Source organism: Natator depressus, chromosome 13 (assembly GCF_965152275.1).
Source record: "Natator depressus isolate rNatDep1 chromosome 13, rNatDep2.hap1, whole genome shotgun sequence".
NCBI classification, from domain to species: Eukaryota; Metazoa; Chordata; order Testudines; family Cheloniidae; genus Natator; species Natator depressus.
Genome location: NC_134246.1, coordinates 29882616 through 29895311, shown reverse-complemented (window position 1 = coordinate 29895311; position 12696 = coordinate 29882616). Strand labels below are relative to the sequence as shown.

The 12696-nt window shown below is 46.6% G+C and overlaps 1 protein-coding gene across 3 annotated transcripts in view; it reads left to right on the top strand.

The window, feature by feature from the left end:
* Positions 1–299: 299 nt before the first annotated feature.
* Positions 300–12696, top strand: part of RBL1 (RB transcriptional corepressor like 1) — a 70145-nt gene continuing 57748 nt past the window's right edge. Inside the window, exons 1-3 of one of the 3 annotated variants that reach the window (XM_074970354.1) lie at positions 300–524; positions 8419–8552; positions 9465–9665. In XM_074970354.1, coding sequence (XP_074826455.1) covers positions 375–524; positions 8419–8552; positions 9465–9665 — 485 coding nt within the window. In that variant the 5' untranslated portion in view covers positions 300–374. Of the gene's footprint in view, positions 525–832; positions 950–8418; positions 8553–9464; positions 9666–12696 lie in introns of those variants that run through there. The other 2 variants (XM_074970355.1, XM_074970356.1) reach the window with 2 other exon arrangements.

Genomic DNA, 12696 nt, shown 5'->3' with positions numbered 1-12696 from the left:
ACCGGTTACAACTGGCTAACCGTGCACCGGGGGCCGGGGGGGGGGGGGCAAATTAAGTCAGAGCAGTTCACACTACGCCTGGCACAAGACCAGTTCGCCCGCCGTCTCACGCGCCGGCCGCGCTGCCCCATATTCCTCCGCGGCCGGCCCGCTGTCAGCGCGGCTCGCGGGGTCCGGGGAGAGGCAACGGCCGCAGAGCTTAGGGGCCGATCTTCTCCTGCATGGCCGCTCCCGAGGGAAGAGCGGCAGCGGGCCCCGGCCGGGCGGAGGGATACGAGGGCCGGCCGGGTGAAGCGGTTTTGGCGCGCTGAGCGCAGGGGCTTGTGGGTTCGACCCGGAGCCGCTGGGCCGGCGCGGGGGGCTGTGGAGCCGCCATGTCCCAGAAGGAGCCCCCGGCCGGGGAGGCCCAGGGCTCGGCCCGCGCCGTCATCGACCGCCTCTGCCAGGACCTCAACCTGGACGCGGCCAGCGCCGCCGAGGCTCTGCGGGACTTCACGGCGCTGCGGGGCACGTACAGCCTGGAGGTGAGCGGCAGGGCCGTGGCCGGCTCCGCCCGGAGCCCCACGGGTCAGGGGGCAGGCGCCGGGCCCAGCTGGCGCTGCCCCGGGATCCACCCGCAGGAGGCGCCAGGGTGCCGGTAGACGCCGCTCCGCCCTGGTGCCGAGCAAGCGGGCCGCGTGCCGGCCGGGGCGGCCCTGGGGCTGTGCTGCTGCGGTAGCTCCTGGGTTGCCCGCGGCCTTGCAGGGCCCAGGCTTCCCCCCTGGGCGGCCGCTGGCTCTGGGGCGGAGGCGTGAGCGAGCGCTCGTGCTGGCAGACTCGGCTCCGTGGGAGCCCCGGTCCGCGCTGGGCTAGGCGAGCGCCGCGGCGGGGAACGGCCGGCCCGGAGGGGCTGCAGGCTGTAGACGGACGTGGAGCGCCCGCAGAAGGTCTGGCGCAGACACCAGCTCAGGTGTGTGCGTGTGTTCCCAGGACCCCTGTCTGGCTGCGCGGATCGGACTCCAGCCCCAGGGTCTGACTGCCTTGGCTGGTACTCTGCTTGGCAGGAGATCAATGCTCTGCCAATGGGGGTTGGCCAAACACGTTTCAGGTAAAGGGTGACTTATTAGAGAAAATGCATAAGGGCCTGTCTACACATGAAGGCGCTGTGTCCCTTGCAGAGTGCCATGTATGCCCCCACCCGGTGGAGATGCAGTGTACACAGAGAGGAGGACTTCTGGTGCCAGAACACCACCTCCCCAGACAATATTAGCTATGCCCTCGGAAGCCCTCTTCTGGCTTCACAACTGTGTCCACCCTGGAGGTTTAGTCAGCATAGCTTGGTGGTGGTGTCATTTAATCACACTCTTGGAGGATATTGTTATGCTAGTATAAGCATTAAAACCATGCCAAACTATTCAGGGCTGGAGTCCACGTGTGACACTTTTGTTCTGGGGTAAGAGTGCCTTGTTCTGGAACAAGTGTGTCCACAGTCAGTTATTCAAGAGTAGCTGTTGCACCTTAAATTCACATCCTATCTTAATCTGAATTAACTTTTAAATGAAAACAAGCCGTAAATGTTAGTTGGGCACTGTGCATTTAAGGTCTGAGAGATCATTTTATTCCAGCACACTTTCCTATTTAGCCTTCTTTTTGGGAAGGGAGTGCAGCACCTCTCAAGCTCTTTTGTCATTGGTTACTACTTGGGGAGCAATTAATCCCACTTGTGTTCACTTGTCTCCTGGAATGGTCAGTCAGCCCTTTTTCCCAATGACAAAAAGAGATTTGAGTTTATATTTAAACAACTGTTTAAGAAATAGGAGGAAGATTCAGATACAATATTTGAACTGACTCTTGTTTAGTCTTTGTGGGGAAACATAAGTGGGTATATGTATCTTGCTTTCAAAGGATGCTAGAATGATCTTGATCTTAAAGGTCAGAGTGGTGGTATCCAAATTTTTCAGCCTAAAGGCTGAACATACTTTTTCAAAGAAATCAGGAGTCAGTGTTTTGGGGCAGAGTTTTGCCCGGTCATTCACCCTTTTCACCACTTATTTGCAGGGAGAACAGAAACCACATCCAAATATAGCTTACTACAGCCCCTGGTGCAGAGGGTAAGAAGTAGGAATGGCTAGAGCATGCTGTGTACCAGCTAGATTGGGGTGGGCAAACTTTTTGGCCCGAGGGCCACATCGGGGTTGCAAAACTGTATGGAAGGCCAGGTAGGGAAGGCTGTGCCTCCCCAATCAGCCTCGCCCTCCGCTGCCTATCTGCCCCCTGCAACTTCCCGCCCCCTGACTGCCCCCCTCAGAACTCCCAACGGACCCATCTCTTTGTCCCCTGACCGCCCCCTCCTGGGACCCCCTGGGACTCCCACGCCTATCCAACCCCCCCCACCCCCGGTTCCCTGACTGCCCCCTGGGATCCTCTGCCCCTTATCCAACTCCCCACCCCCTTACCATGCCACTCAGAGTGGCAGGACTGGCTTATTGGAAAGCCTGAGAGGTGGGTGGGCGCAAGCCACGCTGCCCACACAGCAGCATGGCTGCAGGGGTGGGGCGCGCAGGAGACAGAATAGGAGGGGCCGGGGGCTAGCCTCACCAGTCAGGAGCTCAAGGGCAGGGCAGGATGGTCCCGTGGGCCGGATGTGGCCTGCAGGCCGTTGTTTGCCCACCTCTGAGCTAGATCCATCTGGCATATGATCCCTAGTTCCCTTGCACAAGTTAGAGCAGCCCCCAAATTTGATTGATAGTTGGATGGAGCAGGAGGTACTTTGGCCATGCCTACACTACAAACTTACGTTGACTCAAGTTACGTTGGCATACGGCCGTCACTGTTAGTACATTGCTTGTGTGTGTGCATACTTGGCTGCTTATGCTGGTGGTGCTCATACTCTCTAAGAGTGCTTGTATCAATGCAGAGTGCAGTGCACCATGAGTAGGTATCCCATTGTGCAACTCACCCCTGTCTAGCGCACTGTCTTGGAAAGTTTTGGCAATGCATGATAGGGCCGAAACGAGTCATGCAGGGGTGACTGGGAGCATGGGGTCTACTTCCCAGTTTGCAGCTGTCTCCATCTCATAATGTTATCTGTATCCCATAATTTTTGTGCCTTTATTTCAAAACTCCACAAACCCACGTGGCCCTCCTCGCTGTCTGTCATCTCTGACAAAAGCATGGAGACTGCATAGCTTTGCACTATTGTTATAAACATTGAAAACACAGGGTGTGCAATCCTGGAGTATTTGCAGAGGTGCTTGAAAAACCAAATCAGTGGGGAACATGACAATTTCTTGGACACATTGCTGTGCTACATCATGAGAACCAATTCAAGGTTGTTGGTGGCATTCACAGAAATAGCTGCAGATGTTGGAGTGCTGCTTCTGGGTTCGAGAAACAAGCTCTGACTGGTGGGATCTCATTCTAATGTAGGTTTGGAATGACGAGCAGCGGCTGCAGATCTTTCATCTTGGGATGTAAAAGGTTAACCAGTAAGCATTAACCCTGGCGGCCCCACATCGGGCTGGTGGGGGGGACCCTGTCCGCAACACATCAGACCCCAGTCCTGGCTGCGCTGGACCCTGGCCGGATTGGTGCCCCAGCTACCTCGGTTAACTGGTTACATGAAATTTTAATCGTTGAACTGGTTTACTTTTTTTAACCAATATTTACATCCCTACTTTTGGTGCAAGTCCACATTCCTGGATTCATGTGCCAAGCTCACACCTGCCCTCCAGCACAGGGACACCAAAATGAGAGCTTTACTGAGAGTGGAGAAGTGAGTGGGAATCACAGTGTGGAGACTTGCAACCCCAGATTGCTACTGGGCAGTCGGGAATCAATTCGGAGTTGGGAAATCTACCACGGAGGCCGTTGTGATGCGACTGTGTGGGGCCATTAATTGCCTCCTGCTCTGGCAGTGTGCAGGACATAGTGGGTGGATTTGCAGGAATGGGATTCCAAAACTACAGTGGAGCAATGGACAACACACACATCCCTATTTCGGCACCAGACCACCTTGCTACTCAGTACGTCAACAGAAAGGGCTACATTTCTGTGGTTATGCAAACATTGGTGGATCACCAGGGACACTTCACTGACATCAATGTGGGCTGTTCAGGAAATGTGCATGACGCTTGCATCTTTAAGAACAGAGGACTGTTCATAGAGCTACGAGCAGGGACTTTCTTTCCCAATCGGCGGATTACTATTGGGATGTTGAAATGCTGATGATGATGCTGGGGGACCCAGCCTATCCCTTTTTCCCCTGGCCATACACCAGCCACCTTGACTGCACCAAGGAACAGTTTAACTACCAGCTCAGCCAGTGTGGAATGACAGTTGAATGTGCTTTTTGTTATGAAGGGTCGCTGGCATTGTTAACTCACAAGATTGGACCTCCAGTGAGAAAAATATCCCAATGGTTATAGCTGTCTGCTTTGGCCTGCATAATGAATGTATGGCAAAGGGGGGAAAGTTTCTGCTGAGGTGGATGGCAGAGGTGGCATGGCTGTCTGATAAATTTGAACATCCAAATACAAGGGCTCAAGGCAGAGCGAAATGGCTCAGGAAGGCTTTGAATGACCATTTTAATAGTGAGTAATGTGTGGTGTTGTAGTGTGCTCTATCTGACCCTGCTCTTTTGCGGCCTGGTAGAAATCGTGTGGTGATTGCTGTACATGTAGGAATATAACATTAATTCACCTATTTGTTTTGTGAATGGTCATGTGGATTGTGTGACATGAAGTAACAGATAAAGGGCAGTATATGTTGTGAACTAATAAAGATGAATTATGTTACAGAATAAAATTCTATTGGAACAAAATCAGTGCAAAAAAATTGTAATTTCACAACAAATACATTTAAAAACGTAATAAATTTTAGTTATAAAGGGTGAAAGAATTTTCATGTCCATTTCAGCTACACAGATACCAACTATGGCTTACACAGACCTGTGTATGTGAAGCTGTGATTGTCTTTATTACTCTACTCTGATGGACATTAACGGTACTGCAACGACTCCTTAAGCCATTTGGAATGTTGGGGATGTGGTGGTTATGAGAGGTCTCAATATGGAATTCTCAGTGGGCTGCAGAGGGAGCAAGCCTGGGACTGTTGAATCTGAAAGTCCACCAGAGTCTGCTGCATCTGTTTGCTGCCTGAGAAGCTCCACTGTGCCCTGTTGATCTTCCTCTCCTTTTCCTGCTGGGACTCCTGGGCCTTTCTCCTCTCCATTCTTTCCTTTTCCAGGCTGTCTGCATTGTTCATCCTCCAGGCCCTGTGCTTATGGTCCAATGCAGCGCTGGCTTGCAGGATGTCCTGGAACATGTTATTCTGAGTCCTCTTCTTTCTCCACCTTATGTGGCTCTGCAAATGTGGAGGGAGAAACTCCGAAGGCCACAGTGGCAACAGCTGAAGATAAAACACACAGCGGTACTATGGTTGGTACATTCACTACAGAAAGTGAAACTTAAGATGTTAAACTTGCTCCCCAAAAGTTTTAAGCACTACATTCTCACTTCTGCTTGGGATTGCTTGTGCATGGCACCAATCACTGTCCCCCCCCCAGTAGGCCATACTCATCGTGGCAGGTGAAGGAAAATGAGAAGGGAATTACTTGGTTGCATGATTCTAATAATATATAGGATAATGACCATGAATACTGGCACCCTTTTCCGCAGTTGATGGTGATTTTAGCTGATATCTCACTCTTGAAGGTATCAAAGGTTCTCATGCAGCTGCTACTGGCATCCCAAAGCCACCTGGGCCCATGTGCTGCTAGCCTGTGTACTGCAATGGTGCCTGCTGAAGTTATCACTGAGTGGCATGGGAAAGTGTCCTACTTTGGAGGAAGAAACAAGGCAGCCCTCCCTAAAACCATCAGAGGATTGCAGAGTACTTCCATTAAAGCTTCATCGAGATCTCTCAGGAGGATTCAAGGGACATCCCTGTGTACATAAACTGCTATGCTTGGTCACCCTCCCTAGCTCTAGAGGGGAATGAAAATCAGATAGCAGCTCTACCTCTTGATTGTACCACTACCTCTTCTAGCATGAGTAAATTAATGAAAAGTGAAAAGATTGTGTCCTACTACTTTGGGGGGGGACAACTTTGTAATTGAACATTTATGTACACTCTTAGCCAAGGTTCCTTCCCCTGCATTGGGCTCACTCGTGCTGGACTGCGGTGGAGTCAAAAACAGGTCCTGGCTCACTGCACAGCTGGATCCCATGGTCACCTGTCCCCCATCCTCCTCTTCGTCCAACATCTCCTACTCTTTGCTGTTCATGGCAGGGGCTTGTGACTTAAGCTCTTTCAAGGTATTCATGGTGCTTTTGAGAGGGGTGGTGCAATCTCTGCTGAGGGTGGCATGCAGGTCTTTATAAAAGCGGCAGGTCTGTGGCTTGGCACTAAATTGGTTGTTGGCCTCCCTGGCCACCTGGTATGCTACTGCAGCTGCTTGGCTTTCACATGGCACTGCTGCTGGTCCCTGTCATACCCTGTCAAGGTTCCCTCCCCACTCTGAACTCTAGGGTACAGATGTGGGGACCTGCATGAAAGACCCCCTAAGCTTATTTTTACCAGCTTAGGTTAAAAACTTTCCCAAGGCATGAATTTTGCCTTGTTCTTGAACAGTATGCTGCCACCACCAAGCGCTTTAACAAAGAACCAGGGAAAAGGACCACTTGGAGTTCCTCTTCCCCCAGCAATCCCCCCAAGCCCTTACACTCCCTTTCCTGGGGAGGCTTGAGAATAAACAAGATGAGCACAGACCAGCTTGCGTTTCTTAGGGCCCTAGAAACCCAGTCAGATTCTTAAAAATCAGAACTTTATTAGAAGAACGAAACAAAGATAAGAGACACTCTCTGTATGATTAGAGTGGAAGATAATCTCACAGGCAGTCAGATTTCAAACATTGAGAATCTCTCTAGGCAAAAGCTTAAGTTACAAAAGCAGGAATACACATTCCCTCCAGCACAGCAAATTTACAAGCCAAAACAAAGAGAACCTAATGCGTTTTCTAGCTAGATTACTTACTAAATTTACAGGAGTTGAAGGCTTCCATTTTTGATCTGTTCCCAGCAAAGGTATACACAGACAGACAGAAGCCTTTTTCCCCCTCTCCAGATTGGAAAGCATTTTGTCCCCTTATTGGTTATTTTGGGTTAGGTGCTAGCGAGGTTACCTTAGCATGTGAAAGGATTTTGCCTCTGGCCAGGAGGGATCTTATAGCACTGTATACAGAAAGGTGGTTACCCTTCCCTGTATATTTATGACTTACCCCTTCTCCTACATCCCCCTGAACAGTCCGCTCATAGCGGGCAATGTTTCTACGGCTGAATCAGAGCTATGCCTTCACGGTCTCTTCTCCCCCACAAGCCCAGGAGAGCTAATATGGCCTGTCTACTCCAGGCAGGAGCACAGCTGGAGTGTGTGGATGGCATGGTTAGGTAGGTGGTTGATAAGTGTGCTCACAAGCTGGGCAAGCAGAAAAAGGAATCTTAAAAATTCACAGGGCTTTAAAGTGGAGAGGGTGGCTTCCAGTCTTTGTGACCCTTGGGCAGTGGAGTTCATACTGTGTTTGGGTACTTCGTTCCAGTCTATATGTAATGACACAGCTCTTTTGAATATGACCTGTCTCGCCTTTTCCCCCCAAGCCCTCACCCACCTCTTCCCACAAGCCCTCTTTCTGGCTTTTGCCCCCTCCCCTGAGTGATGCTGGGAGCCAGCAGAGCAGGCTGGGGCTGGGTTGTTCACTGCTGCCAGCGACAGACCCCCTGCTAACCCCACAGGCCGCCCTGGACCCCCCCGTCCTCCTGGGGCTCGGGGTGGTTGCCCCGGCTCTGCTTGGACCTGTTCTGGGCACCACCAAAAATTATACAAACCGGCACCCATGGGCTTTAACAATAGTTTGGAGAGGTCATTCTAACTATAAGGAAACATGGAAGAACTTCCGTGTGAAGATGCCAGTAGGGGGATAAAATAGACAGGGCTGGCTTCACTGATGTTGCAGAAATGATAATGGGTTTCTAGCTGATCAGTAGCCAGATTGTGGCCTTGTGGAGTACTACAGTATATTATCTTTAATACAGAGGTGCAGTCAGCAGAGACCTCAGGGCTCTGCAATATGTAGTGGTTTATTGTGATCTAAGTGGCCAAATCATATTGCAGGCCTTGTAGTGTCTCTGTCTTTAAAGGAACAATCAGCTGCTGTCTACTCTGTTCCATGCAAATTAAGGATAGTCCTCCACTCCTAGGAAGTTATGGTGTGGTTCTATTTGGGCAGTTTTGGTTCCCTTGTTCTGGCCAGATTTAAAAAGAAAAAATCATCCAACCCTGAGTAAATGTTGGTTCTTGTTCCTGTCCCAATCTGAGACTGCAAATTGAGCATTGTTGCCCTGGAAAAGTTCGTCCGTTGATTGTTTACTTCTGGTTTGACAGGGAGAAGTGGTACATTGGTTGGCTTGTGCTCTATATGTTGCTTGTCGTAAAAGCATACTTCCCACTGTTGGAAGTGGTCTTATGGAAGGAAACTGTGTTTCACTGACTAGGATACTACGGTCAGCCAAACTAAGGTACTTTTGTGTTTTTTGGTTTTTGCTTTTTTCTGGAGACCTAAACGTCTGTGTGTAGTCACAGCTTCTTTTTTCCCTTATTCTAGATCTGCTCCCCTTTTGACTGCTGTTTTACTTACTTTCTAACTGAAAGCAGAATGGCACTTTCCTCGTAGCGGTGGAAGTAGGGTATCATTGATATTGCACAAATATAAAATCCAGCACATTATCCAGTTTTCACAGATATTAAGGCCAGAGGGGACTGTTAAGATCCTCTAGTCTTATTTCCTCCATAACATAGGCCAGAGTAGGGATGTTAACCAGTTAACTGGTAAGCATTAATGTTACCGGTTAACCAGTAAGTGTTAACCCCCCCAGTCCGGCCCTGCTCTGGCTGGGCCCCAGCCAGGCCTTTAATTCGTTAACTGTTTAAATTAAATATTTTAAAACGGGTAACTTTTAAAACTCAGATGAATGCTGGGGTGCTTAGAGATATATAATTACATAAGTATTTATGCACTTCAGTGTTAGTTCAACACCTAATTCTTCAATACAGGTGTCTTGGTTAAGCACCCAGTTGTGAAAATTACATTTTCCCTGCCCCTCAACTCTTCTGTTTTTTCTGACCCCACCAAAGAGAGCCACGTTCTCTGATCTGAATGAATCCATGTAAGGGCGTGGAAACCAAAGGAAATCCCCAAGTAAGAGTTAACTGTGTGGAACATACTCAGCACTAGAGTCTAGCAAAGAGTGTTTATCCTTTTCTGTAATTAAAGCAGTTACTAAGCAATAAATTAGTCTATTTGGTTTTCACCAAAAGTCCATCTTTTTAAGAAAAGATTAAGAATTGGGGGGGGGGGGAAATCTTAGTCTAAACTATTTAATCTGTTTCATGGCTGGAGATTAATTATAATTAAATGTTGCTCTTTTAAGTTTAATTCAGTTTTTTAGTAAAATGAAAAAGTGGATGGACATGTCAGACCTGCCACAGGAATTTCGGGAACGAATGGAGAGGTTGGAGAGAAACTTTGAAGTATCGACTGTGATTTTCAGAAAGTTTGAACCAATATTTTTGGATGTATTTCAAAATCCTTATGAAGAAACACCTAAACCACAAAGGAGCAGGAAACAGAGGTATATTGAGAGATTTAAATGATTTTCCTGAAAACCAGGGCTGTCGATTAATTGCAGTTAACTCACACAATTAACTCAAAAAAATTGACTGCAATTAAAAAAAAAATCGCAATTAATTGCACTGTTAAACAGTAGAATACCGATTGAAATTTTATTAAATATTTTGGATGATTTTTCTACATTTTCAAATATTTTGATTTCTATTACAACACAGAATACAAAGTGTACAGGGCTCACTTTATATTTATTACAAATATTTCCACTGTAAAAATGATTTTAAAAAAGCGTTTTTCAATTCACCTCATACAAGTACTGTAGTGCAATCTCTATCATGAAAGTGTAACTTACAAGTGTAGATTTTTATTTTGTTTTGTTACATAACTGCACTCAAAAACAAAACTATGTAAAACTTTAGAGCCTACAAATCTACTCAGTCCTACTTCTTGTTCAGCCATTTGCTAAGACAAACAAGTTTGTTTACATTTACGGGAGGTACTGCTGCCTGTTTCTTATTTACAGTATCACCTCAAAGTGAGAACAGGCATTCGCATGGCACTTTTAGTAGTCGGCATTGCAAGATATTTACATGCCAGATATGCTAAACATTTGTATGCCCCTTCATGCTTCATCTACCATTCCGGAGGACATGCTTCCATGCTGATGTTTGCTATAAAAAAAAAAAAAAAATAGTGCATTAATTAAATTTGTGACTCAACTCCTTGCGGGAGAGCTCAGATGATGACTCAGCACATGTTGTTTGATTTACAAACACTGTCACTGCAGATTTGAAAAAATGCAAAGAAGGTACCAATGTGAGATTTCTGAAGATAGCTACAGTACTCAACCGAAGGTTTAAGAATCTGAAGTACCGTCCAAAATCTGAGAGGAACGAGATGTGGAGCATGCTTTTAGAAGTCTTAAAAGAGCAACACTTGGATGCAGAAACTACAGAACCCGAATCACCAAAAAAGAAAATCAATCTTCTGCTGGTGGCATCTGAGTCAGATGCCGAAAATTAACATACATCAGTCTGCTCTGCTTTGGATTGTTTTCAAGCAGAACCTGTCATCAGTATGCATGCATATCCTCTGGAATAGTGGTTAGCACATCTGGCACGTAAATATCTTGCGACGCCGGTGTGACGTTATTGACATGAACTGTGACCGTATAGATCATTGTTGCAAGCGCTGTTATATATTTGCAGCAAATATTGTGCAGAGGAGGTCAAGGGGGGGGTGTCTATGGAAAGGTTGTAGTTTGCTGGTTATGATTATGCTGTCTGTATGTGTGTATCATTTTTATATTTGAAGTTATGAATATTGGCTATGTACTTGTATCTCAATGTGTTTGATTCTAAGTAGCCCCAGTGAAGCATTTGGTCAGCTTCTTGAGAAGGAACTTACTGAGAATAGTCCTCAATCACGAAACACTTAACTGACCGTGGACTTTGGGAGACGCCAATGCACATCTGAGCTTTCCTGGGAGCATTCAAACTAACATGTAAACAATGGCGTCGGCCTGCAAAAACCTGAATCATTCATGGACATGTGATGTGCCCAGGTGACTACAAACTCCATCTTGTTGCTGTGATTTTGCACAGGAGAAAAAAGGGGTTTCCTTCCACATGGCTGAAGATATAAAAGGCCCTGGAAACCCCTCCATTTTGTCTTCATTCCTGCTTCTTAATTCTGAAGGAACTTCGCTTGAAACTGAAGCTCCAAACAAAGGACTGACGGACCCATCCAAGCTGGGATGTTTGTATTCCAGAGACTTGATCAGTTTAATTGAGCAGTAATCCCATCAAGCCTGAACTAAGAACTTTGCAATTGTTGTATGTATTTGATTCCATTTAACCAATTCTAACTCTCATCTATATTTCTTTTTATGAATAAACCTTTAGATTTTAGATTCTAAAGGATTGGCAACAGCATGATTTGTGGGTAAGATCTGACTTGGGTCTGGGACTTGGTCCTTTGGGATCGGGAGAACCTTTTTTCTTTTACTAGGGTATTGGTTTTCATAACCATTCATCCCCATAAGAAGCGCTGCTGGTGGTGATACAAGGGAACTGGAGTATCTAAGGGAAATTGCTTGTATGACTTCTGGTTAGCCAGTGGGGTAAAACCAAGGTCTTCTGTGTTTGGTTGGTTTGGTGTGCCTTAATAGTAAAGGAAACCCAGGCTTTGTCTGTAACTGCCCTGCTCTAAGCAATCCTGAATTGATACTCTCAGTTGTGTCCTGCCAGAGGCAGTGTTGTTATGGTTCCAACAGTGCCATGCGAACGCCTGTTCTCACTCTCTGGTGACATTGTAAACAAGAAGCGAACAGCATTATCTCCTGCAAATGTAACCAAACTTGCTTGTCTGAGCGATTGGACTGAGTGGACTTTTAGGCTCTAAAGTTTTATATTGTTTTATTTTTTTAATGTAGTTTTTTTTTTGTACGTAATTTGACATTTGTAAGTTCAACTTTCATGATAAAGAGATTGCACTACAGTTCTTATTATATTAAGTGAATTGAAAATACTACTACTTTTGTTTTTTACAGTGCAAATGTATATAATCAAAAATAAATATAAAGTGGGCACTGTACACTTTGTGTTCTGTGTTGTAATTAAAATAAATATATTTGAAAATGTAGTAAACATCCAAAAATATTTAAATAAATGGTATTCTATTGTTTAACAGTGTGATTAATTGCTATAAATTTTTTTTTAATCGCTTGACAGCCCTACTGAAAACTTCTGTTTAAGCAATGGTAAGGCCATGATTTATACTTTGAAAATCAGGAAAAGGTGTTAACTTGATAGATGTCACTTTTGGGTTCAGTTCTGCAATGAGATGCACTTAGTTGCATGTATGCCCCTGTGGAGTTCCATTGATGTCAGTGGGGCTCTGCATAAGTGCCTGGTCATCCTGCATGCAGTTGGTTGCAAGATATCAGGACTTTGGCCAGCACTAGTGCCCCTGTTTGGGTGACCATTAAGCACCTGCTGTGATGCTGAAGATACTATTCTTCAAATGAAACCTCA